The following is a 27,915-nucleotide window of genomic DNA, read 5'->3' on the forward strand; positions in this document are numbered from 1 at the left end:
CACCAATCCAACAGGACTGTTAGTCTCTGTCTCTAATGATGTATAATATTATATAAAATGAAAATGTGCTGAGTCTCTATATTACAAGTAACTGGTGTGATAAGGACTCAAATCTCTGGTTGCATCAGGAAGGGCAGCTGAAAGAATCGTATATAAAAATGGTAAATATAGTTACATTTTTACTAACAGCAAGTAAAATGTATATGAAGCAACATTAAGTAAGGATTTTAGCATCAATATTTTAGCATTTTATACACATCAGTTCTCGCAGTGTGCCATTAACACTTAGTGGTGGAGCCTGAAAATAAGCCTCTTTATGTTGACGCATTGTTCTATTAAAATTCATCTGCTTTTTGTGACACCTTCCATGGAGCAAAGAGGAGGGATTTAAACTAGTTTTAACATTTGATTTTAGCGCTTCGGGGCCTCCGGATCCAACAAATTGATTTCAGCATTTCACATCAATTAATATGAAGTGAGTTGGTTTGCAGCTTGAGAGGAGGAGGAGGAAGAGGAGAAGGGAGGGAGAAGGTGAATAAAAAAGCAAGAGAATAAGGTCTGCTTTCTCCTGCTTTCTCTCCCCTCAGCACATTGGTTTCTCTGTGCCCAAAGCAGAAATAAGCCTCGCCAGAGTGTACATTTATTTTTACGATATTTAAACAAACAAATAACGAAAATAAATCAATGTGAAACCTCGAAACCTGACCAAAGTGTGTTTAGGAGCCCCTCTGCTCTGACAGCGAGCGGGGAGACCACCAATTTCTCCCGGTCAATATTTGAGGAGCTAATTTGGAGAGTTTGTCCTCCATTTGAGAGAAAAAGAAGGATTTATTGAATGGCGAGTGTTTTTCTATGTGCCAGACGTGCGTTCGCATAATGTCACAGGAGTTTACCTGAAGCCTTATCTGTCAGACAGAGTGTGTGTGTGTGTTTCTGTTGTTACTGCTCGCCGCTCTACCTGCAGTCAGCTGGGCCAATAATGTAGCTTTGATTAGAGGCTTATCGCAACCCCGACACACCCTCAATCACACCTCAGACATGTGACTCCACACAGCAGGGCCATAAAGCAAATGTGCCCCAAAGGCAGGGGCTGCAAGTCACTTCTATTGATTTATCAGCTTTAATTAATGGAAGGGGCAGGGTGAAAATAAACACCTGAAACTTGCAGAATCTCATCAGAGTCTAAAAATAAAGACACGTAACTGTGACTTGCCCTTCTAAGTTTGTTGTTGAGTAGGCTTAAAAGGTTTTAAGGTGGGAAAACTGAGTGTACTCCTGTAAAAGTAATATAAAGCATATTTAAGATTTACTGAAATAATAAATGGAGAATTAAAACTAATGACAAAATTTAAACTTCTTGGGGATCTTATGTTATATTAGGGAAAGCTAGTGGCAGGCAACAGGAAAATCAAAATAGAAATATAAAAATACCTGAGAAATGACTCAGATGTTCACTTTTTATTACTTTAAGCAGTCAGGAATTCTAAAAAAAAAAAAAAACATATAAAATCATCTCCCTGACACATAAAACCACTTCCAGTTAAAGAATTTCAGACTTTATGATCCATAAAACGCTGTTTAGTTGATTTTTAATTTAGTTATTTGGAATAAAAATTCCAAGTGAGGCACCTGAAATGCTAGCTATACATGCAGAAAAACTGCATGTATTCAATGCCAGTTACTTAGCACCCTGTCACAAAAGCACATTATTTGTTCCCTTTTCCTTAGTTGAATTTCTGAAAAATGTCAAAGATAACACAATTTGACAGACATAAAATGCTATTTTTGCACCAACAAGGTGATTCCCAACGAGGTATTAGCTGAAAACTTGTCATATCTCAGTGTGGTGTGCACCAAAATTGAAGCAGGAAATTAGTCTGTAAACTGCATTTGTTTCTCAGTAAGAATAATTCTACATTTTCAAGCTAGTTATTGAGTACTAGCATTTCTCAGAATATAGCTGATATTTAGCTTTAGATCAGAGGAATATTTCAAAGAGTCTCTACATACTCTAAGTGAAGTGGCAGAATATCTGACTGATGAAGAAATGGGGAAATCTAGTATTGGATAAAGAGATTATGTCAGAGAAACACTCTGATGGGTTCTCCATAAATTGAAGGCTTTACCTTAGTTTTAGTTGTAACATTCACAACCTGGTGTCCAAGGTATGCGAGACATTGCTTAAAATCTCCAGCTTTACCTCATGAGACCCTAACCCTCTGCTTGATAATCAACCAGCTCATATTCCAAGCTCAGCCTTAAGGTAAACTCAGGCTGAGCAAAAAGAAAGTTTCTGTTTATTGGTTATGGTCCTTCATCAGTTAATACTAGACAGGACACTGCGGAGTTTGAAGCATCATTTGTGTACCTGGGGTCCGGAAACTGGGAAACTGTAGATATTTAAATATTTAGCTTCATGAGTTACGCAGACTGGAAACAAAACTGTTGATGGGATCGAACTACAGTGGCTTGCAAAAGTATTCGGCCCCCTTGAACTTTCCCACATTTTGTCACATTACAGCCACAAACATGAATCAATTTTATTGGAATTCCATGTGAAAGACCAGTACAAAGTGGTGTACACGTGAGAAGTGGAACGAAAATCATACATGATTCCAAACATTTTTTTTTTTTCAAATAAATAACTGAAAAGTAGGGTGTGCGTAATTATTCAGCCCCTTTTGATCTGAGTGCAGTCAGTTGCCCATAGACATTGCCTGATGAGTGCCAATGACTAAATAGAGTGCACCTGTGTGTAATCTAATGTCAGTACAAGTACAGCTGCTCTGTGACGGCCTCAGAGGTTGTCTAAGAGAATATTGGGAGCAACAACATCATGAAGTCCAAAGAACACACCAGACAGGTCAGGGATAAAGTTATTAAGAAATTTAAAGCAGGCTTAGGCTACAAAAAGATTTCCCAAGCCTTGAACATCCCACGGAGCACTGTTTAAGCGATCATTCAGAAATGGAAGGAGTATGGCACAACTGTAAACCTACCAAGACAAGGCTGTCCACCTAAACTCACAGGCCGAACAAGGAGAGCGCTGATCAGAAATGCAGCCAAGAGGTCCATGGTGACTCTGGACGAGCTGCAGAGATCTACAGCTCAGGTGGGGGAATCTGTCCATAGGACAACTATTAGTCGTGCACTGCACAAAGTTGGCCTTTATGGAAGAGTGGAAAGAAGAAAGCCATTGTTAACAGAAAACCATAAGAAGTCCCGTTTGCAGTTTGCCACAAGCCATGTGGGCGACACAGCAAACATGTGAAGAAGGTGCTCTGGTCAGATGAGACCAAAATGGAACTTTTTGGCCAAAATGCAAAACACTATGTGTGGCAGAAAACTAACACTGCACATCACTCTGAACACACCATCCCCCACTGTCAAATATGGTGGTGGCAGCATCATGCTCTGGGGGTGCTTCTCTTCAGCGGGGACAGGGAAGCTGGTCAGAGTTGATGGGAAGATGGATGGAGCCAAATACAGGGCAATCTTGGAAGAAAACCTCTTGGAGTCCACAAAAGACTTGAGACTGGGGCGGAGGTTCACCTTCCAGCAGGACAACGACCCTAAACACAAAGCCAGGGCAACAATGGAATGGTTTAAAAGAAAACATATCCATTTGTTAGAATGGCCCAGTCAAAGTCCAGATCTAAATCCAATCGAGAATCTGTGGCAAGATCTGAAAACTGCTGTTCACAAACGCTGTCCATCTAATTTGATTGAGCTGGAGCTGTTTTGCAAAGAAGAATGGGCAAGGATTTCAGTCTCTAGATGTGCAAAGCTGGTAGAGACATACCCTAAAAGACTGGCAGCTGTAATTGCAGCAAAAGGTCGTTCTACAAAGTATTGACTCAGGGGGCTGAATAATTATGCACACCCAACTTTTCAGTTATTTATTTGTAAAAAATGTTTGGAATCATGTATGATTTTCGTTCCACTTCTCACGTGTACAACAATTTGTATCGGTCTTTCATGTGGAATTCCAATAAAATTGATTCATGTTTGTGGCTGTAATGTGGGAAAGTTCAAGGGGGCCAAATACTTTTGCAAGCCACTGTATGTGTCAAACCATGATCTCAGAATGGGAATGCATGAACCTCCACCATGCTGGCTGCATAGCAGTAAGTGCAATGGTTTGAACATCTCCAGTGATTACCTCCCAACTGTCCCACCAAAGCAGACCTTCGGCTCGACCCCAGTGCTGCAGAATGGAAGACCACAAGGCTTCCAGACACCTGATGGAAACGCAAAATGCATTGTACGCATGCATTGCAGAAGACATGATAATAATGATGATGACAATTAAGATCTGTAGAAAGAAGGTAGCCAGCTGTTTTAGGTGCTGTTTGTTTGCCTGTTTTTCTGTTGTGAAGATTACCCAACAACTACCCTGGAGAAGTGCAACAGAGGTAGATGAAGAACTTGTGACAGTTTTTTGGGAGGGGTTCGGATCACTTATTTAACACTGTGACACAGGACTTTGGAGCAGTTAAACAGCTTGAGTGATTTTTAATGAACATTTAGTGAAGTAGGTAAAAGGAAAACTGCAAGACCAAAAAAATGGCATACAAAAATCCAGGTCCAGGCACTGAAGTTGAACAAATAAAAGGCCTTCAGTTTAGTGCACTAGAGACATTAAAATGCACCAATGTGTATTTGCTTGATCCTCCTTCTTTACTGAAGTAGGTCTATAATGTAAAGCAGCTCAAAGTCTCGTCAGCATGTGAAAACTCTTTGACCTGCGTTCGTCTGATTAGTGCTGTTAAATGTCAGTAAGTGGGCATCATGTGTCCTGCTTCATGTAAGACAAACAAAGCATTTACAACATGTCTGAAGTGGATGAAGAGGACAGCTTCAGATGATATCCGACCTTAACTTGACATGTGAAAGCAGCTTCTGCTAAAAATATTCTCAGAGATAAATAGGATAGCTAGACAGAGTATATTTCTCAAACAGTGGTTCGTCCTCACTGACTTTCTGCTACATTCAGAATTTAATTTAAAGCTCGAAGCACTGAATCATCAGGTCCCATCTTAGTATGTTAAAGACTTACTAGTACTATATCACCCCAACAGAGCACTTCGCTCTCAGACTGCTGGCTTATTTGTGGTTAGAGTAAGTTTGAATGAATTTGAGTGAGTAGAATGGGAGGGAATGCCAGGGCGCTGTACTGTGTAACAGACACCCTTTGTACTGTGATGATCCTGTGTCACATTTAGCCATCTTTTAATCAGTGTAACTGGGAGCATCTGGAGCATTTAGGTCTCTCGATCTATCCACCATAGTGTTGGTTTAGTCCTAGTGTTTTTAATTTTGCTTCTCTTGGTTAATAATTGGTACACTTTGTCTCTCTCTCCTGTTATTTGTCATGGCTCATGAGTTGCATTATGACAAATTTGGGGGCTTGTCCAGGATTCTTACATGAGAGTTTTTAAGGTTCAAACATCCCATTTTGGTAAATCTTCCATCAGCTATGGCCCTAGTCTTCTTTTTTTTCCTATAGTTTGTTTTGTTCTTGCTCCCTCTTTGTGCTTCTTTTTCCTTTTCCACGTAACCAGTAACAGTAGATGGCTGCCTCTTTTTTAATCTCTGAGTGCATATTGCACTTTTTAAAACCTCATTGCATCTAAAAGAGCAGCACCTTTTTGTTTTCTTTTTTTTCATGCATGGAGGTTAATTCCTGTTTTAATATATCCGTTATCACACCTTTCAGAGTTTGCATAAAGCCTTGTTGAAAGGTTCAAGGGTTTATAACACATTTAGGAAAATCTGGAGCTTGAACAATTTTTACCTCTGACAACACTGGAGAAATAATAAGACATATGAAACTTGTAAGTGCTTTGAATCTTTGCCAGTTTTTCACGCAGGTTTTGCCTCGTTCTGTTTCTCTCCATCAGGCTCTTCCGCTGCTCTGTTCTGAACAACAGGAAGCTCTGGGCTTCGATGGCGATCTTCAGGAGCTATACGCCGCCATCGTCACTCACGGAAGTGCACGAAAGCGCAAACTGTCGGAGCAGCACTCTGCTGAGGAGGTCGAACACGCCAACAAGGAGCCAGAACTAGTCTTAAACGCTTCAGGTGAACATTACAGCTTCACAACTGCGCTGAAGTTTAATGGTCAAATTTAAAGATTTAGTCAGGTTTATGTGAGCATTTAATATTTCCTCTTTATCTTCATCAAAGAAATTGCATTGTGATAGTTTTGGTTGTATATTTTTGATTTTGAATGCATACATCTGCACACTTTGCAGATGACAGTTTGCATATTGAGGCTGATATCCATTACAAAAATCTAAAAAGTAAATAAATGTGTTGAATCCAAGAGAAGAACTGCCCTACTGCATGAGGAGGTCAGAAGTGGTAGAGAGGACTGTAAAAGAGAGTGGAAAGCCGTGTGATAGGAGTGACTGATGGGTTGAAGGTGGGTGTGGGTTTAGATCAAGGATCGACTCTGAGCCCCTTCTGTTTACAGTAGTGATGGACAAGCTGAAAGATGAGGTCAGGCAGGAGTCTGCATGGACTATGATGTTTGCAGATGACACCGTGATCTGTAATGACAGTAGGGAGCAAATGAAGGAGAGCCTGGATAGGTGGAGGTATACACTGGAGAGAAAATGAATAAAAGTTGGTAGAAGCAAGATATGTGTGTGAATGAGAGGCAGACAGGTGTTACAGTGAAGGTAGATGAGCTTAAGTATCTGGGGTCAACCAGATACTTAAAAGCCTATCAGGGGTGATTTGTAACAGAAAGATGGCGGCAAGAATGAAAGGGGAAGTTTACAACATGCAAACGTAAAGGACAGGGCAACTAACAACTGTTCATATAAATAAATGTTCATAAATACAGAAGCAAAATAAATCAGAACACCAGTTTACATTTTCAGTTTCCTATTATGTGCTAAAACATCTGTCACAGCCTTCAGTTTGAACAGAAGTTAGTTTATAACAATGTGAAGCAGTGAGACATGGTTTCTAATAGATATTGGAGATAAAGGTTATTCAATGTAATAAATACATATGCCAGGTACAGAAGTTAAACCCCTGTATATGGGAGTCAGCTCAGGTCATAACAACCAGCTGCATTTGTTTTTAAAAACTCTCCTGTGTAAAAACAACAAACTGTATATAAAAGATGGACATAGCCACCCATAAGTCATCCAGTGGTTTTGCATTTTCAACTTTAGTGAAAAAAAAAAAAAGAAGAATAAAATCCCTTCAAATCATTTTGTGTTTTTTCTCCCCATCAGCTGATCTGTGTTGATGAGTTGATACATCATGAAAATGGGAGCAAATGATGTGTTTTTGTCACAGGCTGCTAGTAACAAAGTGTCTGAGAATGCAATTTAAAATGGTTTCTTCACTGAGTTGTCTGTTTAGTGCACTTTAGTTGCTTAAGATGATTCATAGGTCATAGTGTTAAATAGCTTAAGATACAAAATCATTCCTCTGAAAATCATCAGCTATAAGTCCTTATAGCTGAAAATTGGTGAAAAGGGTGCCAGTGTCTTAAGAAAACCTTTGAAAGACCTTCAGAATGCCCGCAGAGCGACTGGTCAAAAGCACTTTTAAAAATTACAAATTGCAAGCCTGGCTGCTTGGAAGCAAAATATAAAGAAATGAGGAGTGGATCAAGCCTTTTGCACAGCACTGTAACTTTGGAATGAAAACAATCAGTTTAAGCATCAGCGGTGCAAACACACTCCAGTGGTCCAGTTTAGTGACTCCAGTTAGCTGTGATGAAGCCTTTAGGCAGCAAACCAGCTGCTGTCAATCAAAGAGGAAACGATGCTAAGTTTTAGCCTCAGCAAAATCCAAATGTGTGAGGTATGAGATCCATCTAATATCAAGGGTTAAACTATCTTTAGAGACTATGAAATTCTTTGCATCAGGCTGTAGACATGTTTATATCTGCTATAAAGAGTTGAACATTCGAAGATAGGAGTCTGTGGGCATACAGCCACGAGTGGACACTAGCAGGTGTTAGTGTCCACTCCTGCAGCAGGTCTTTTTTTTGTTTTCTTTTTTCTTTTTTGAAATCTCTAGAAATTACTGATCGGTTGTAGTAGCAGCAAGTTTAATCCTGATTTACTGATGGCAGATGTGACATGTTGGTGCTTCTCTGAGTCATTATTTAGTTTAATAAACATCTTCATCCTCGTCCTTCAGCCGGCGGATCTGTCAGCAGTGAATCGGCTGATGGGAATGAAAAACAGACCAACAACGGGGAGCCGGAAACACGTGGAGCCAAGATGGTCAACGGACCCAAAATGCAGCAGGTACAACAGAAGACTTTAAGATTTGACCAACTAGGGTTATTTGTAGGGGAACAAGTGCAACAAAGCTGGAGATTAAAAGAGATTTTAAATCCAAATTCATCAGCTGGGATCTACAATATTCAAATTACAAGTCAGCAGATAAACTGTGAAATGCGTCTCCTGCTTAAATGCTTCCTTGGGGGAGAAAAAAGAAGAGATTGAGTGATTTTAAAAACAGGAAATTGGAAATAGACTATGAAAAACATTCCTCCTTTTGTGTTTATTGTCTTCCTCAGTCTCTTCCTGTCACATCCACCGCTGCAGAGCGACCGGCCTCCAAACCGAAGAAGAAGAAAGTGGGCCTGTTCAGATGATCTCGAGCAGTAGGACGCACACACAATTATGAATTTAGAAAAAGTGCCGTCCTTTAAAAACACTTCTTATTGAATTTTTACACTCTTAAGGACATTTTCACAAACCTACTTTTAAAAATGTTTAGATTTTAGACTAAAAGTGTCATTAAATAAATACTTTTTTCTATTTTTACCATTTTTGTTAAAAATAGAAATAGAAAAACCACTGTGGGATCAGGTTTTCTTTTTGATGATTGTACTGATGACTGACAGCTGGTAGGTAGGTAATTTCTTGTTCTTTTTAGGTTTTAATAAACGATTAACCTTCATGTATCTTTAACTAGGTGTGAAATGTTTTTAAAGTAGTCATATTGCCAATTAAAGGTATACATGTATTTTTAATGGGTGTTTATGTTTGTTATTTGTTATGTAAACCACAGAATTTTTAAAAAAATTGAACATAATAAGAGATTAAACTCAAAAACAGCTTTCGAAGGAATATTACGTTTTTAATGTTATAAAATAAAAGCTTCAACAACTTTTCACTAAAACTTCAGGCTTCTATTTTTCCGCCAATCTTAAGTAGTTGCTTTCTCCGTGACCCAGACAGTCGGAGCACAATGAGCAGACAGCGGTCGATAGAGGAGCCGCTCTCCTTTTTCAGGGCTCAGTGAGATGTTGACTCAAGGTGTTGCAGCATGTCGGGAATGCTATTGAAGTTTTAGTTTGAGAAGTCAGTGTTTGCTTGCATGGCTCCAAAGAGTTTCTGTGTGAGAGACATTTGTTAAAAAAAAAAAAAATTGCAGTTTTCTCCACTGAAAGAGCAGATTATTGTTATTTATTTAAGTGACAAATGCTGCTTTTATGGTCAAAAGAAAGAAGGTGGTGAAACATGAGGATTGTGTAATTCCATTTCGGTTGTTTATTTGCAAAAATCAATCATATCACATCATGATTTTGTCTCTTTGATCACCTGTGTGTACAGATTTGTTGATCAGAGATACCTGAGAGTAACTTTGGATACCAGCCAATCAGAATTGTCCCTCTTTCACGACTCTTTCACGACAGACAACACAGACAGATGTTTCTGAATGTAAATGAGGGTTTATTAAATTAATACAACCAGGAAATAGAATTAATGCTCTATAAGCTTCTCTAAGTTTAACATGGCAGAAAAACTGTTTTTGATCCACAGACTGTATATAGAAGATGGATGTAGCCACTATGGCATCACCCAAATGGTATTTGGACTCAATTTGGAAGCGTCAGTGTTAGCATTTTGGTTGCTGCATTGTTAGTTTTCTTGGGGCAGAAGTGATTACGTTTTGAAGAGGAAATTGAATAGATATTTTGAGAAACTATCCAGTAGTGTTATTTGATACTGCAAATGTTCCTATCAATCAGATATCAAGTAAATGCAGGGCCAATATTGCTAATACCAATACCGGTCATTTCAGTTCTTAATTCAAATGAACCCAATTTAAAAGCTGTTATCTACAAAATCACTACAGTAGAGCAAATTTAGGCTGTAAGTATAATAGACCGTGAACACAAAAAGGTTAAGACATGTTTCACAGGGTATGTTTGTTTTTTTTTAATTAAAAAGAATGTATTTAACACAATTCAGTGGTCTACATATTGATACTTTGTTTCTATCCTCTATCATTCTAGTATCGATCTGATACCAATACCAGCATTTGTATCGATACGATCGATCCGTCGAGCTCTACCATTCAAAAAGAGCAAAACTATTTTTTGCAATATGCTGTAGATGTTTGTTTTGTAAAGTTGGACATTTTAAATGGGAGCCTATGGGCATTCACTCATTTATGGTGAGATATTCTATTCTGTGTTTCCATAAAGCATTTCAACCACCATTTATTAAACAAAGCTTACAAATGTTTGATTCCAGCATTTTCTAAAATCCGCTTTTTTTTATCTTGTATACAGTAATTGAAGATCAAGAACAGTAACTTTGTCTCTAGATGGTCTTCTGGAGAAAAGTTTGAAGGAAATTGTTAAACCCTCAAAGTCTCTCCGCAGGGTGGGTGGGGGGGGTACATCAAAGTCCAGGATTAGTTAAGGAAGAATCCAGCCAGAGCCGGAGATGATGATCTGCAAAAACAAACCAAAAAACAGTCATCTGTGTAAAAATCATAGCTGCTGCTTTTTGTTTGGCCTAATTTTCATGACACTTTAAAAACAGTCAGCACAAGGGATTGAAATCCTTAAGTTTCTTCGATAGTTGCTAAAATTAAATTTTTGGTCAATACATGTTGCATCAGATGACAGTTTCCATGAGTTTCCTGATCTGGTGGAGGGTTGTTGGAAAGGTCTCCTGTTTTCTGGTTTATCTTGGGACCCCTCAGCAGGCCTCAGACTTCAGTTTGACCCCTGGTGATGGAGGGTGTGACATCAGCAGAGGGCTCAATGGGCTCTGAAACGGTGTTGGGTGGTTTGTGAAACCGGATCTGTCCAATAAGCCGCTCAGTTATCCTCAAGTGATCTCCCTGAACGTAGTCTCTGTAACCCCGACAACAAAGCAGCCGGTAAGCATGTCAGGGTTAATTTTGTTCCAGTGTCTCCAGTTAGCTACATTCTGTACCAGTGAAACCATCTGTGATGTGTGTAATCTCTGAAATTCACAAAAGATGCTATTCAGCCCAACTCTTTGAACTGTGTCGCTGGTTATACTGTAGCTTCTGAAAGCTCCAACAAGGCATTTAACAAAGAAATGAGTCAGAATCAAGAAAGAAGCACCTTTTGGAGCACTGTACCAAAGTAGATCATGTTCTTTGGTGATAAGGCAGGTAAAACTGCACTTAATGGCGTCAGCTTGTCACTGTTGAGCTTTTGCACTCATTTATGTAAACATTTGTCACCTTTAGGTTTGTTTTATGTTTAGTTTCTATGATTTCTGACTTTTTCCCCTCTCAGCAAGCCACTTATAAAAGAAAAGCCTGAAACCTGGACAAAGGCAGTCACTCAAGGTAATCAAACCCAAATTTAAGTGTCCATCACCTTGAGGTGATCTCAGAATTCAGGGCCTTTAATAATGAGGCAGAATTCTAAGATTTTAGTCCTTTAAAGCCTGAACTATGAAACAGTTGTTTAGCCCAGAGCTTCACATTTATTTTCCAGTTTATTGAATATAATGTATTGTGCACTTTGAGGAGGGGAAAATTACACTGATGATGTGGAAGTTTAAAAAACTGATGTATGACATATCACACACTTGGTGTCACCGTGCTTGGGGTCCAAGAATCAAACTTGAGCCTTGCTTGGTCTGGTTTAAAGGTAGCTGAGTCACGTGTTCGCTTTTAGTGTGTTTTTGTGTAAGTCGAGGTCTCTGTGTCGTCGAGGTCCCCCTGCTCTCGCTTGATGTGCTCACAGCTTCGTTGCCCACAGCAGAGCTGTTACCTGCACTGAGGAAGGAGGGGTCATGCGCGCACCTGCGCTCGCCCTCATGCGTCTCGCCTTGGGAACGCGGGTCCAAAGGACAGCGTAAGCGCGCACCGGCCCTCGCGGGTCTCGTGGCTCTGTGTTTGCGTGTCCTCGGCTCAGGCCCGAGCCGACAATAAACAGATGAAGGCGGCCGCGATGGGAGGAGAGGACTGAGTAGAGGGCAGGTCCAGCAGGGCGCGGTCTCCTTCTCCTCCTCCCGCGGCACCTCGTGTGCACTGTAGCAGGCTTGCTTCCTGCCAGCATTTCTGCCAGCCGCCCCGCGCCACAGCGACGCATTGAGAGGAAAACCGAGAGACGGAAACCGCTGCGGGGACACCCCGTGACCGCCGTGTCCAACAGCCTACGCGCCGCGCGCCTCCGCGTCTGTCTCCGAGCCCGTTTCTCACAGCTTCAACGCAGAGGCACAGCTTTGAACCTGCCTGCCAAGATAAACTCACCTCTCCTATTTATGCCCCTGCACTCCGCGTGCACTCGGGACACGCAGTGCGTGAGCAGCGGCGCAGAGGACAGGTTCACTTCTCTCCAGCTGGGCTCCAGCGGCGCACTGGCCACTTTTACGCGCCGGGAATGGCGACTTCTAGGGACTCTGGGATGAGTCCTGCTCTGTTGTCTCCGCTCTAAGATTACAAAGGGGAACCCACGCGTGGAAGGAGGGGACACTCCAACAGAAATACAGCGGAGACATATTGGCCTCCCGCAGTAGGTGGGAGGGGGTGACACGCCGGCCGCCAGGCGGAATGCTGCTCTCGACGCTGGTGACGTGCCTCGCCGGGTGCGCGTTCCTCCTGTCACCGGTCAGCGAGGGGTGCGGACCGGGCAGAGGCAATGGCAAGAGGCGGCCGCCGCGGAAGCTGGTCCCTCTCGCATACAAGCAGTTCACCCCCAACGTGGGCGAGAAGACGCTGGGAGCCAGCGGGAGATACGAAGGGAAAATTACCCGGAACTCCGAGCGCTTCAAGGAGCTCACCCCCAACTACAACCCCGACATCATCTTCAAGGATGAGGAGAACACAGGTGCAGACCGCCTGATGACGCAGGTAACCCTCCCAGCTGCTGTAGTGCCTTTAAGCCCGACTACAGTCCGGCTCAGAGAGAAGCAGGCATTTGTGCGCAGGAGCTCTGTGCACTTTGCCCCGTCTTTAAACGCGTGGACTCTGTTATCTTGTTGACTCAAAGCCCTTCAAAGAAAGACTCAAAGAAAAACGGTCTTTGCCAACAAAATAATTTTATCACATTCATCCCTTAATGATTTTAAATGAAAAAGATGCGCTTTAAAACAGATTTTCTCCAACTTGGCACTGATTTAAATCACAGCAGCAGCTCTATTAAACTTTATCGTCCTTTTTTTAAAAATAAATAAATAAAGCTACAAGTTTAACTCAGACATTTCTTGGGGGGCGAAGCACGGATTAGCTGAATAGAGTTTAAAAGCCCTGCGAAGGCTGAACAGTAGAGGTTGGAATCAGAGGTTCACTGTGGGCAGCTCATGCGTAAAAAAGTGGGCAACCCCTTCTAAAAATGTACGGCGAGCGGTCGCTCTTAATTAAAACACTATGTCCTCTGTTTCTACATCATGTTTTTTCGGTGGACAAACAGCCAAAAGTCGTATTTGGTTAGAGCCCGGGGTCAAGCGTGTGCTCATGTTTACCGTTTTCGTTTTTAGCCTCACTGGTCGAGTTAACAGTCTCCTTTTTGGACTGTCAGAAATCTTTACGACACCGTCACTGATGTGGCTTCGCGTGGAATTTATTTGACTCCCTATTTCCCCAGGAATAAAGTATTTATATCTGGCTCTTGTGACCGCGGGCTTCCTCCCTGAGCGTTTGTGTCCACAGACCCACGTGGGGAATGAAAGCGCGCACTCCGGGCTGGAGCTGTCACCTCGCTGTACACGCTGCAAGAAGTAGAGGCTGAACAGACATGTGCAACACCTGCATGAGCGAACGAGTTCTTAACTGAACCCGATTTATAACTGTTATCTACAAAATGAGGACACTCGAGCGAATTCTGGAATGAACCATACCAAGTTAATACAGGGCCAGTATTGCCGATACTAATACCGGTAGCTTTAACCTATAACGGCACTTTATGTAGGTGAGAGCAGTGTGTCATGATGTATGGGAATTTTTCATTGATTAGCGAATTTAATAACCACGAAATCACGTTTCGTGATTTGTTGTGTTAACTAATTATTGATTTTACTTTCAACAATAATTAGTTAACACAACAAAAACACACCTTTTAGCTTTTTGTGAATTTTAAAATGTTGAAGCTTGAGTTATATTTTTAAATCTCTATAGAAAATTACAATTTAACATCAGTGGGCTGCATGCTGAATGTAGAGGGTAAAGAATGGACCCTATTGTACTACCATCATTGGTATCGATATTGTTGATATTTGCCTTGACCCAGCTGAGGTTTTTTTTTTCTTACTCGTGTCACTTTGCCAGAAAATTGCTCTAAAGCTCAAAGCCTCCTTGGTGTGAGCTTGATTAATGAATTTAAGGCTCATAAAGGAGACAGGTCTTCTCCAAGCTGGACATTTTTTGCAGCGCGCACTCGGAGCCGCTGCTCGTCACCGGCGCAGACCTGCACACAATTTATGAGCCCTAAGCCGCAGGAGACAGCCTCCTGTTTGTCTTTTACTATTCCGCGTTACTTTTTTGTTTGTTTTCGCAGTGCTCCTGTGCAAAAATAGCCCACTTCACTTGTGCTGAAGCCTTAATTATACGGATTTTTCCCCTGCCTCTTTAGATTTTATTCCCTTTTTCCTGGGCGCTCCTGCGCTGCTGCATACAGACGCGACTGTTCAGGGGTCGAAGCCGCACTGCAAAAAGTGGCACTTTAAACGATATAAATGCAGTTTTAATGTCATTTTAAACGTCACATGCACGATAAATCTGCGCAGATTTTTGCGGATTATTTGGAGCTTTGATGCGTAAAAACTGATACACAAAAAGCGAGACTGTTCTTTAAAAAGTTGATTTTGGAAACATTCACTTGCATTTTAGAACGTTCTTTTCTTCAGTAGTTTTTTTTTTTTTAAATCTCTTTCATCCAGCTAAAACAGGACCCACAAGACTAAACAGAACCTTCTCAGACTCAGAGGGACACTTTTTGCAGCGCAGAGTTGTGCATAAGCGCATGTTGTCGGTCTGTGCGCCCAGTGTTTGTGCAGCCAGCGGTTTGGTGCTAAAACCGCTCCTACAGAAACCCCCCGTCGATCTGTACACCTTGAAAGGAAAACCAACAAAATCTATCGTCTGATTTATGAAGTTCAGCTCCTTGCTCTGACCGCAGAGAGAAAACACAAGACGTTTTTAAAAAAATCCACACTGAACGCTGTGAAAAGGCATCTGTGGCCACTGAGCCACGAGCTATTCTTATCACAGCCAACATGAGGAAAAAAAGACATTTATGGGGTTTAATCCCAGTTTGGAGCCTTAATGGGCCGAGATTCATGAAAGGCTGCATCACTGAGAGACGCTTTCAGTGGCAGCTGCGGAATGACAAGACTGCCTCCAGCCACACAGAGTTCATTTAATAAGATTTCTGCCACTTAAAACCAACAAAATCTCCTTCCATTCAAAACCAGAGCAGATGAAAAAAGTTTGACTGTTTAACCTTTCATTTGATGGGAGTGAGTGTAATCTTGGAGGGCAGATTTTCCATCAGATTTCATGCATGTGCAGTGCACTGGGAATGAAATTATTATGAAATTACTTTAATAGAATAAAAATGTGTTGTTTTGTTGGCAAATTTTGCTTAAAAATCTCCAGTTTGGTCAACAACTTGTATTTATTTGTATTAAAATTGGTGACAATGTTGTTATTCAAGGCATCGTCCTTCAAGATTGCTTTAAAATCCAATAGTGGAGGAAAAAATCGGCCAAACCACTGATGAATGACTCCTGATTGACAGGTTATCAGTCAATTTTGGATTTCTTTCTGACTTTCAATATAAACCACAATTTATGAACTTTAAAAATGAGCTTCATGGTGTATTGATTGAGAACTAAATCTAATGACCGAGCCCATAAACTCATCATGAAAGAGTTTAGTGAGGTCACACAGAGCAGGAGAGCTGGTGGTCCTCTTCCCATAGACTTCTATACAATCAAGTCTTCTTCTTTTTTCTTTTTTTTCTTTTTTCTTTTTTTTTCAACAAAGGGAATCACCCCCTGGTGGTCATTAGAAAGACTGCAGATTTAAGGCAGTCTTCAGATCCAGAAGCTACTGTATCCTTTATATCGTTAAATCTGGTTTTATTAACATTTAAATGACAAACTCAACATGATCACCGACTGGGAGTCATTAATCACTACAAGTTTGTGATAGATAACCCTCTACGCGGCTCTTGGCTTCACAAACACTAGAAACCACATTAAAACTGAACAGAGCGTATCTGAAATAAATACCACAACCACGACTAAATTAGAGATTTGAAGTTAAACATGCCCACGAATCTTTGTACTGGATACTGAGGAAATGTTTCCTCCTTGGAGAAAATGTATCCAGAACTTTTCTCCTCTGTGTGTGTGTGGGGGGTGGGGGGGGGGGGGGGGGATTACTTAATTAAAAAGAAAATACGCATTACTCAATATGAGTAAGTTTTGAAAAAAAAAAACAGTTTTAAGTAAGCTCAATGAATAACAAAAATTCATCCCCAAGTGTCTTTTTAAAACAAAACAAAACAAAAAAAACATCAAAACCAATGAGGCCTGGAGTTGGCCAAGCCTGACCTAAAATTTCCACTTATTGATCAGCAATATTAGTTTTTTATTTTCTAATTACTCTTTGTCTTCATTTCATTTTGACTCAGTTTAGCTTCAGTTTAGCTTCCTGAATAGATTTTTTTTTGTTTCATTTTAGTTTTTAGTTGGAGTCTTTCAAATAATCATTATAAGCTGGACCTATACTAAAGGCAAGAATCAGGAAAATAAGTACAGTTATTACAATAAAACAGAACCTTTGAAAGCTGTTGACTCAGAGTCTTGTAGACATCTAGAGTCCCAATAAACACGTCTAACCTTCCCTCATCAGTAACTTTTAAATAAAATCTTTATCAAAGAAATGGTAAAACTAAGTATATTTTCTCTGTACTTTTTAAGTTTTATTTTAGTTTGTTTGCCAAGTTCACAAAATCATATCAGTTAATTTTAATTTTTTTTCCCCAAAAGTCTGGTTAACTTAAATATAAATAAAAACTAAAGTGTTTTTTCAGATCTAGTTTTAGTTTTCACAAAGAGGAGACTGTATATAAAAGATGGACACAATGACCACAGTGTCATGTAGTTTGACGATTCAATGTTTGCATTTTGGACTCTGTTGTTCTTGCTTTTATGCAACCAGATGATGTTTGGGTAAAAAAAGGTGACTTACTAGGTTATCAAACTAAGTTAACAAGCTGCATCACATGGACAGAGCGTACCGACTTCTTGGACGGTCTGTTTGCACAGTCCACTAATAATGCAAACTTTAAGCCTTAATGCAATCTAAACTGGTGAGTTTGATCGATCGATCGACAGATCTCCTTCTCTACAGTTGTCATGAAGTGGGAAACTAAAGCTGTCCACATGTATTTTTTTAACAAAGATTTTTCTATGATTGTTTTGAAAAAACAATACCCACGCAGAAATGTAACAAAGCGACATCAAGCAATGTCAGTAGTGCGCCAAAACAGGTGGTGATGTAACCCTTACTGAATAGAAGTATTAGGCCATCAAAAGTCCACAAACAGTAAATATGGCTCACAGTCTGACATCAGAAAGAAGATAAAGGCATGCACCTTTCACTCCACGTGTAAAAGCATTAATTTCTGAAAGTTTTCACCCTGGAAGTTTTTCAAAATCTCCCTTTTCACAGCATTTACACAGGAAAAAGCTCTTTTTACCAAAAGACCTCTGCACATATCCAAACGCACCAACTCTTCAGACTAAACATGTTTATTTCTGCTGTAAAGCTTTGCTTAAGCTTCATAAAAAAAAAAAAACAACCCAAATCCTCTTCAGGCCAGTAAGTGTCACAGCTGAAACCCGTCTATGAATTGGCCTCTGGTGACATCTGGAATTGGTTTACGCGTTAATAAACAAAAATATTCATCCTTAAATTAGGATCTTTAATTATCAGCCTCTTATAGTTGTGTTTTTAATTTTCTATAATTTAACCTCCTGGGACCTGGCATCCACATATGTGGTCATCACATTTTGGGTTGTCTAGATCAAAATACAAAATTTTGCTCTACAAGGGTCTGATTTGCACTTAAGAGGACATTATACTTCCACTGTTCTATTGAAATTTAAAACAAATGTCCTCATAAGTGGATCTCATTTTTCTCTGAAACAAAAAAGAAAAAACCTGGTAATTCTTTGTTTTAACATTCATCAGGTGCCAATCAGCGCAAATAGCAAAGAGTAATTAAAAAAGCATGCCATGAAAGAGTTCGGGTGTTAGGAGGTTAACGTGACTAAAAATGTTCAAAAGTTAGGGGTTTAAAAAAAAAATGAAATGGGGGAGGAATATCTAAAATTCGTAAATTTTTGTCCATCTTTAAGTCTTTGACTGCTGTTAGTTACATTTACTCACAGTGAGACCAGGACTAGTGCCTGTCTGAGAGGTTATCCAAGACGCCGTGACTGCTGCCCTGACAATGCAGCTCGGGTGTGGATTAGATAAACGGGGCAGACTGGAAGGTGAGATTTGTGTATGCCGGAGCAATGGGAAGGGAGGGGAGGGGTCCTTCAATAGGCCCTCTCACCTCCTGTTTGCGCACCCTGACCAGACTCCAGGTTTAGAGGGACGCTGAGGACCTCTTGTTCTTGTAGCCGCCACCACATGTCACCCCCACCCAGCCACCCTGTAACCTCACAGTCCCCCCCTCCATCCGTCATAGCCTCCCTCCTCCGTTAGCTCACCACAGAGAGCAAACACCGGGCTGAGCTGGGACAGCAGGCTGGAGCCACAGACAAGGGGGAGAGGGGTGAGGCAAAGGGGGTTTGGTGAAGTCCACGAGAGAAGGGGTCTTTGTAAAGAGTCTGTGTTTTCCTGGTTGGTTTTAAAGCTGCGCAGCAGCAGAGGATGAGGCTTCAGTCCCCAGTGAACAAACATATTCACATAAAAAGTGCAAATATATTGATCCAGACACGTCCTGTGTGCCTCCTCTGTTGCAGCGCTGCAAAGACAGGCTGAACTCTCTGGCCATCTCGGTGATGAACCTGTGGCCCGGGGTCCGGCTACGGGTCACCGAGGGCTGGGATGAGGACGGCCACCACTCGGAGGAGTCGCTGCACTACGAGGGCCGGGCGGTGGACATCACCACGTCGGACCGGGACAGGAACAAGTACGCCATGCTGGCACGGCTGGCAGTGGAGGCTGGATTCGACTGGGTCTACTACGAGTCCAAATATCACATCCACTGCAGTGTCAAGTCAGGTGAGCGAGCGCGCCAAATCACAGGAAGTAAGAAGCAAGGTGTTCCAGAAACATGGATAATATTAATGTGTCTACAACAGGGGTGTCAAACATGAGGCCTGGGGGCCAGAACAGGCTCACCAAAGGGTCCAATCTCAACCCCTGGATGACTTTGGAAAATGTGAAAATTGTTAATGAGAAGAGCATAAATTTTTAACCGTTAGCTGTGTATTGTGTCAGTTTTACTCTTATTACTCACCAAACTAACATCACCCACACCCTGTTAGACACTAAAGCAAAGAAGCACTGGACTAACCATAGAAACATTAAAAAAACAGGAGTTGAAGTGTTTTTTTTATTGTTAGTATTCAATTAAATACCAAAAAAGTTATGTTTTTGTTTTTGTTTTTTTTTTAGGAGTCCATTAGTTAACAGAAAAGTTATTTTTTTGTAGTAAGTTTTCTATTAAATAACAAAAACGTTCAATTTTTTTATTGTTAGTTGTCGCGTAACAGAAAAGTTCCTGTTTTTTTATTTTGAGTTGTCTGCAGTAAGTAATTAAAATGTTCTGTTAATCACATTAATTACAACAAGCTGCCAGTACTTTTCTTGTAACTTCTCACTTACAAGAAAAGACATGCTTACAGAGATATAAGATAAACAATTGAGAGGCAGTGACTTTTGTAGTCGTATCCACTTGGGACCAGATCGAGTTTGACACCCTGGGACCTAGAAGCAGGTAGTTATTTCAGCCATTTATTCATGTACTGAGATTTCAGGCACCCTCTAGGTAAATTGCATGTAATTTTACTGCAGTTTTGTTAATAAAGCTTAAACTGCTCTATTTGGATTAGCTCTGGCAGCACAAAAATGTCCAAATGCAAGGATTCATATAATCAGAAGTGACTTCTGAAGCGCGGTGAAGTCTTTTATGCTTTAATCAAATATAAACTAAAGAAATCTAAATGTTTAAATACTCAAAGAAAACAGGATCATTTTTATTTCCTAATGACGTTAAATCTTTTTAAGACATTTCACAGTGAGCCACATTTTTTTTTCACTTTTAGACCTCACAGAAAGGAACCGTGTTGAGTTCACTGCGAGGTTTGAAGGTTTTGTTTTTCAGCCTCCAGTCATGGCAACTAGTGATGCCACAGACACGATTAACTCAAAGTGCTTGGTGAAGGTTAGAAAAGGTTTGTGGTTTTGGTTAAATATTGTTCAGAAAGTCAACAAAACCATCGTCTTCCCCTGAATGATTTTGTAGCTTGAAACTGAACTCTTTCACGCTTGGGGGCAAATCTTCTAAAGCCTACAAATGCTTCATGAAAGCCAAGCGAGGTGTTATCCTTCTCTTTTTTTCAGTCTTTGTGTGAGCAGAAATGTAAAAATGCAAATACTAGGAATTGTTTTGTCAAGATATATTTTTTTAAAGAAAATGGACTCTAGATTTCTTGAAAACTGATTTCTCATATGTGCATCTGCTTTGCTTTACTTTCACTCTTCTGTCTTTGCCCACTAACTGCTTTATTGCATCTAAAGTAGGCACTATCTCTTACATTCTGTGTCTTCAGTTTATCTCACAACAACCACTCACCTTAGGCTTCCTCAAAAAACTCATCTTCGAGTTGTCTGTGGCTTTCTGGCTCTACTCACACAGCAGCCACCTCATCTGAACTTAATACAGCCGCACACACCTGGTTACCTAACTCTTTACCGCTTGGATACCTGCTGGGGGTAAAGCTAGTTTCTATTTTCTGAACTGAGCGGTTTATGTTATATTTTAGGCCTGCTTCTAGAACAGGAATTATGCAGGACGTTTGCCTCTGTAGCTTAGGCAGAGATCTCCTTGGAAAAAAAACCCTGGGAAAACATATTCTAATGGTCGTCAAACCAGGTCTGTATTGATATATTTTGAAGTGTCAAGACTTGACATTAAGGGTTCATGGGAGGTCGTCAGATGTTGTCTTTATGGGGGAAAGAATTAAGAAGACTAAAATTCATAATTGCTTCATCTTATCTACGAACAAAACATGATCAAAATGATTTGCAGTGGTCCAGAGGTGCACAAGGAGGTGACCTTGAAGAGGTTAATGGGCAAATTTAAAGCAGGTTTCTATTTTTGTGGGATGAACTTTTTTGATTAAACCACCTGCAAACAAAATGTCAGTCTTAATTCACAGTTACCTCCATAAATGGCAAAGTTTGGGGAAAAAAACAGGCGTCTGTATGCTGCGTTTTGGAAACTGTGGACACAGAGAACTGGAAACTCAACATACATGAAGGGCGTGTGTATAGTTGGCGCATTGGAACATTGCATTCTCCATAGACGAGTCTGCCTTGTCACAAAATTTGTAATCATAAGTAATATTACAAAAGTATTAAAAAATGTAAGGACACAAGTGGACGCTAGCAGACTTACAAAAACTGCAAAAAACTATAACTTACCTAAAAAAGTCAAAGGATAATATTTTGCAATCAGAAATCTTAGTTCGGAAACCTGACTTCCTAAAGGTCTTTCAAAGTTCTTCTATGCACAATTGTCTGCTTTTTTACTCATTTTCATTCCATTTCTTGAACTGGAGACTTTATGATAAATGTTTTTTGTTGTAAAGCTACTTATCACTGAGTTATGAATTGTTGAAGCAAAAAAAGGTTCCTAATTCAATGGATGAACCCGTGTTGTGTCTACACTTACCAAAAAACGTAGCAAAGAATCAATTTTATATTGTATCTTACGACACTTTGTTGCTAGCAGCCTGTCACAAAAATACATAGTTAAATACATAGTTTGTTCTTATTTCTTTAGTTGAATCTATGAAAAAAAGTCTCACAGGTATTAAACGGTATCTTTTCACCGAAAAGGTGACTTCAAAGACACATCACATACAGATTTGAGTGTCTCATTGGGCGAAAAACATTAAAATGAATCAGGACCATACATATAAACTTTACATTTAAATTAAATGTAACTTACTTAGCTTTTAAAAAGTATCTCTCATCTTTTGCTCCTCTCTCTCTCCAGCACCACATTAATATTCCCCTAATGTAACGTTAGCTCACAAGCATATTTTGACTTAAACTGAACGGGGACAGCTTGTGTGTTTGCTGACATTTGTTCACATTCAGTAGGTGCAACCACAGCTTTATGGACTTTTGCATGAAAGAAGAGGAGACCATAAAGTGCCTGACAGACTATTCATCATTTATTACTGAGCTGTAATGTTAAATGCTGTCCACAAATATCTGATAGATGGACTACTGAGACCTTGCAGTGCTTTACTTCACTGCACCAAGAAACAGTGAAGAAAAGCAGCTAATTAACCTACCTGAACTTTTTAGTTCGCATGCCAAGCTTTCTTGAAAACTTTTAGGTATTTTTGCTGGAAATGCAACTCGTAATACTTGACTCCATCAGGATGTGCAAAGAAGAGACTGCACGTTCTCATCATGGTTCAAACTTCTCCACATAGCCACTGTTCTCAGGGTGTCTGTTATGAAAAGTTACAGTTAAAAGTAACACAGATGTGCTGAGAGTTGCACCCTCTTGTTAAAATGCATCCACTTTAAACCCCCAGTGACACATTTTACACTGAGTGGTAACTGAGATTTTCCTTTTCTTTCTCCCTTTTCCAACCTTACCTCTCTTTTCCCTTCCTCTTTCTCCTGCTCCTCTCTCCTTCCCTCCCAGATCGGGTTGCGAGGGCCCAGAACTTGACTTGATCAGAAGGGCAACCAATCAAGTTGGTATTTTTTTTCATGTTTTTGATTTCTTCTTCTTCTTTTTTCTCCTAATTTTCTTCAAAATTCTTCAAAATATGACAAAGAAAAGAAACTGGGAAGATGAACTCTTTGACAACAAACACCCCTGCCCCCCAAATCCCTTTAAATGCAATTAAAAGCGGGGCAGCAACAAGAGGAAACAACCACTAGAGGGCAGCAAAGTGCTGGACCGCTATAGATGAAAGACTGGACTGAAAAAAAGGGGGGTGGACGTGAGAAAAGGAGGAAACGGAGGGATTGATGGAGCATTTTAACTCCTACTGATGCACATTTCACCTCATACTTGAGCTGTTCCCACTGTGCTCATGTCATGAAGCAGTTAGGAAGGTAATATTTTGGGTGAAAGACGTGGACTTTTTTGTTCTTTTATTGCTCTCAGTATAAGGTACGCTCAACAAATGATAGAAAATTCAGAATAGATATATCATGAGATTACTGAAACTAGAAAAGGTATAGTTTGTTTTAACGTTTAGCTACACTGATTCCATATTTAGCCAAAACTTTCACCACAAATTATACTTAATTATTTACCTTTCTCTTCCCTAACACTACTGTTTTTACTTTCAGCTCACAATTTACATCATTATCCCATGTTAACGTTCAAAATTTCTCATTAAGTTTATTTAAAATCTTAAAGCAGACGTATTATTTTGGATTTCATGTCATGGCATTTTTCTATATTACAGAATTTAGTCTTGAATAAAGAGCAAGACAAGATAGAGCAACATGTGTGATGTTTTTAGTCTGGAAAACATGAACGAGTACAAGGTTCACGGTTTGAAATTACTAGAATCCAAATGTGTAATTTTAAAGTCATAATTAGGACAGAAGCGGTTAAAAAAAATTCAGAGGTTATGAAAAAAATGTAAAAAATAATGTATTAAATAAATACTGAATTAAACTTACATACTGATCCACAAATATAAGCTGTCAAGTCAACATTTTGACTTATTTATTTCAAATGTTTTGGGTTACTAATAAGCTACAAATTAATTTTACTTGCTTTTTCAAAAGTATGTTACCAAGCAGTTTAGTCTAAGAAATGGTTGTTTCTTTATTTCAAAAGTCAGGATATGACTGGCTGGTTTTCTTGCTCTGCTCCTTCCTCCTTCAGGTGACTTATCTTATCACTTGGCCTTGGCTTTCCTACCTTCTCCAAATATTTATCCCCAGATAGACTTGAGCCCTCAGGGGTTACTTTCAAGTGCCTGAACTCATTGCCACGAACACAATCTGGGCTGGGGACACATGTACGACCCAACATGCACCTTTATGAAGGAGGTTGTGTTTGTCAGGCTGGTTATTGTTCTTTTATGTTCAGCGATTGAAAGGAAAGAGTCAATATTTGGCTAAAGGGAGGTGGAGAGATTTATTATGTTATCAAGCACTTTAGTATGGAAGTTTATTACTGCCCCCCCAAAAACTGCACATGCAACACGATTGGGAGTTAGAAATGTAATAAAAAAACAAAAACAAACAGTTATAGTTATGAATTTATAAATCCAAATTGTAAAAAGAAATTGTACCTAAGTAGCTTAACAATTTGGGTTATTAGTTGTTTTGGAGGGGGGGGGAGGGTTCAAGGAAAGAGGGAAAAAAACAATGACCTCATGGGTCTAAACTATGAGACGGATCCGAAGTGTTAGAAATTAAATACATTTTTACTCAAAACTATAAGACGTTAGATTAAAAGTGTTACTTCTAAAAGCCAATTTTGTGCTGTTTATTCAAATGTATAACAAATCCTGAAGGTATTTGTGTCTCTGATTTTAACCAGCTGCCTTTCATTTGCCAAGAAAATGTGTTAAACACTAACTATGGAGCCACCAGCTGAAAAATAACATAACATATTAAGACACAAGTCATTACTATGAGGTAAGGTTCGAATTGTGATGTTTTTTGCAAATATTTTATTAACAGAAAATCTCAAACATTTATTGGCATCTTTAGTCTAAAAATTGTGTCAAACTTTGGGATTGTGAGTGTGATAAATAATGTAAAAAAAATAAATAAAAACATTGTTTATAAGATGTTGGTTTTTTTAATTAAAAATATTGTTCATAATGAAATATAATCCCTCACACAAAAGAAAATATGCTTTTTTTGTTGTTGTTTTTTTACAATAAAATTTGAAATTATGGAAAAGCATTTAAAAAATTGTTGTAAATAAAGATTTTTATCTTGATAATGCAGATTAACAAAATATCTTCACTTTCTTTCAAAATATCAGAAGCTTTCACATTTTCTTTCAAATATATAATTTAAAAATAAATAAAAAATTACGAGCCCGACATGGAACCCGACGTATTAGCCAGAGGTCCCTTTATTACCGTTCGGAGCCGCGGACCTGTTTTATATACCCGCAGAATAGTTTTCTATACGAGATTGCTGCAAAAAGTGCAGCCTTACCTAATGTCCAACCTACTGTTACTCATTTATATTACGATTTAAAAATCTAGTTAGTGTTGGTATTGTGTTGGCGAGTAACCTTCAGTAATAGTAATAAATCACACAGCAATAGTACATTCATGTAATTATAAAAAGTATGATAATATATTAAGTAATCCAAAGTATTCAGAATACGTTACTCTCATTGAGTAACGTAATGGAATACAGTACTACATACATTTTGGGGCATGTATTCTGTAATCTGTAGTGGAATACATTTTAAACACTGTCCAAACCTGATGGCTATCTTTTATCTCTGTCTCTGTCTTCAGACCACTCAGTGGCGGCTAAGTCTGGAGGTTGTTTCCCTGGTGAGGCCTTGGTCATATTGGAAAGTGGAAGTCAGAAGCCCGTCAGCGATCTGCGACCCGGTGAGCGAGTCCTCGTCTCGTCAGGCAGTGACGGTAGCGGTGAGCTTGTGTTCAGTGAGGTCCTGACTTTCCTCGATCGGGACCCCAAGACCCGGAAACTCTTTTACACCCTGCAGACTGAAGCTGGAGCTCAGCTCTCACTCACTGCCGCCCACCTGATATTTGTATCCAAAGAGAACTGCTCAGAAGGGACGGTGCCAGCCCACAATGCCCTCAGGACTGTGTACGCCAGCAATGCCCAGCCGGGACAGTGTGTGCTGGTGTCAGAGGGTAAAGCGGGACAGAAGCACAGGGAGGGGCGTCTGTCTCGGATCAGCCGGGTGACAGTAAAGGAGATGAAAGGGGTGTTTGCGCCGCTGACCCAGCAGGGGACGGTGGTGGTGGACGGGGTGGTAGTGTCCTGCTACGCAGTGGTGGACCAGCACTCCCTTGCTCACTGGGCCTTTGCCCCACTCAGGCTGATCCACAGCTGGACTCGGACCACTGGGGGCCACAGTGATGGGATCCACTGGTACTCGCAGCTTTTACACTGGCTGGGGAGGAAGTTGTTGGACTCAGGACGCCTCCACCCGCTGGGAGTGGCTCAGGACAACAGGTGAGGAAGCTGAACTGCAAAGTAAGAGCCAAATAAGACCCTAATGAACTTCCTGCGGCGATGGGAGACATTTGGCTTCCTGCTGAGGCCTGATGGGAAGAATAAAAAAACTCGAAGTGACACAGATGAGACCAAATGAACATTCAGATTTAAAAAACTGCACAAACAAATGTTTTTGTTGTTTGACATTTATATTTGTAAAACACTATGAAGCAATAATCCCTTAAAACATCCTTATTTAACTCTAAAAACACGTAAATTAAAAAATCCATTAATTATAAAATTAAGACGATGGTAAGGTTGACATGAGTCTCCCTTAAATTGGTTGGTTATATGTTGGTGGGTCAAGATACTTATAGGTTGAAAATGATTATAATTTTAGAGGTTTCTACTTTGAAAGCTGTTTATGGTAAACTGTTGATATTTTCTGGATTATGGGAATTTTAATGTGATTTTTAAACAACACAAAAAATCCCATGAGGGGAAAAAAGTGATGTATTTTAAGGGTTTCCTTTAAGATACTGTTAAAATACAGACATATATTAAAAAGACTTGTAACCATTAAACATAGTTTTAGAAATAGAAAAGTTATTCGGTTTTATTAACGTTTTAAAGGGGTTTTAGCATCCTGTAATTTCAGATAATCTCTTAATTTATCCCATAATTTGTCCTTAATCTGGTGTAAACCTCGAAACTCCCTGATTACGGAAATTGTATCTGTTTTCACCTGACCCCAAACCAAACCTCTAACCTTGAAAAACTCCTTTTTTGTTAATTAATGGATGTTTCCAGTTTTCAAATGAGCTACTCCTACTACACTATGAAATCTGGGCAGATTAGTGTGAGATTTAAGGTGTAATTTTAAGGGATTTTGTTTCATAGTGGAGCCTGGGAAAGGGTTGGGGTGGAGGGCTGTGCTCTTTGTAAAAGGACAAAATGTATTTTTTTCTCCAACACATGTACTTTCCTGCTTTAATACAGAGATTTTAGAATGAATAATAGAATGTATTTATGATATTATTTGTTTACAGAAAATCTAATAATGTTTATGAAGTTATTATTATGGGAAAAGAGATATTAAAAAGATTTATTTTTGAAATTAAATTATATGGAAATGAGCCGAGTGGTTCTGCCTCATTTCTGTCCCTGTGACTATATTCTGAAGTGGGTTACAAGCTGCGGTCCAAGTGAGCAGGGTATTTTTGACATAGCGACACAGAAGTGAAACTG

At 39.8% G+C, this 27,915-nt stretch overlaps 2 protein-coding genes across 3 annotated transcripts in view; both read left to right on the forward strand.

The window, feature by feature from the left end:
• Window positions 1–10,525, forward strand: part of nhej1 (nonhomologous end-joining factor 1) — a 30,903-nt gene extending 20,378 nt beyond the window's left edge. For both annotated transcript variants that reach the window (XM_040051515.1, XM_040051514.1), the window contains exons 7-9: window positions 5,904–6,084; window positions 8,173–8,282; window positions 8,558–10,525. In XM_040051515.1, the coding sequence (XP_039907449.1) occupies window positions 5,904–6,084; window positions 8,173–8,282; window positions 8,558–8,635 (369 nt within the window). In that variant the 3' untranslated portion in view covers window positions 8,636–10,525. The remainder of the gene's footprint in view (window positions 1–5,903; window positions 6,085–8,172; window positions 8,283–8,557) is intronic.
• A 121-nt stretch (window positions 10,526–10,646) lies between these two features.
• On the forward strand, window positions 10,647–27,793 carry LOC120746189 (indian hedgehog B protein-like). Its single transcript, XM_040051516.1, has 3 exons — window positions 10,647–13,116; window positions 19,248–19,509; window positions 25,992–27,793. Exons 1-3 carry the CDS (start codon window positions 12,817–12,819, stop codon window positions 26,687–26,689), a joined length of 1,260 nt encoding a protein of 419 aa, XP_039907450.1. The 5' UTR covers window positions 10,647–12,816; the 3' UTR covers window positions 26,690–27,793.
• The last annotated feature ends 122 nt before the right edge of the window (window positions 27,794–27,915 follow it).

This window comes from Simochromis diagramma, unplaced genomic scaffold (assembly GCF_900408965.1).
Source record: "Simochromis diagramma unplaced genomic scaffold, fSimDia1.1 OVJJ01000107.1, whole genome shotgun sequence".
NCBI classification, from domain to species: Eukaryota; Metazoa; Chordata; class Actinopteri; order Cichliformes; family Cichlidae; genus Simochromis; species Simochromis diagramma.

Excerpts from the sequence above, each read along its gene's own strand:
- LOC120746189 (XM_040051516.1), top strand. The coding sequence starts at position 12,817 with ATGCTGCTCTCGACGCTGGTGACGTGCCTCGCCGGGTGCGCGTTCCTC. Across the intron at positions 13,117-19,247 it reads CAGACCGCCTGATGACGCAG|CGCTGCAAAGACAGGCTGAA; the intron begins GTAACCCTCCCA and ends CCTCTGTTGCAG. Across the intron at positions 19,510-25,991 it reads CCACTGCAGTGTCAAGTCAG|ACCACTCAGTGGCGGCTAAG; the intron begins GTGAGCGAGCGC and ends CTCTGTCTTCAG.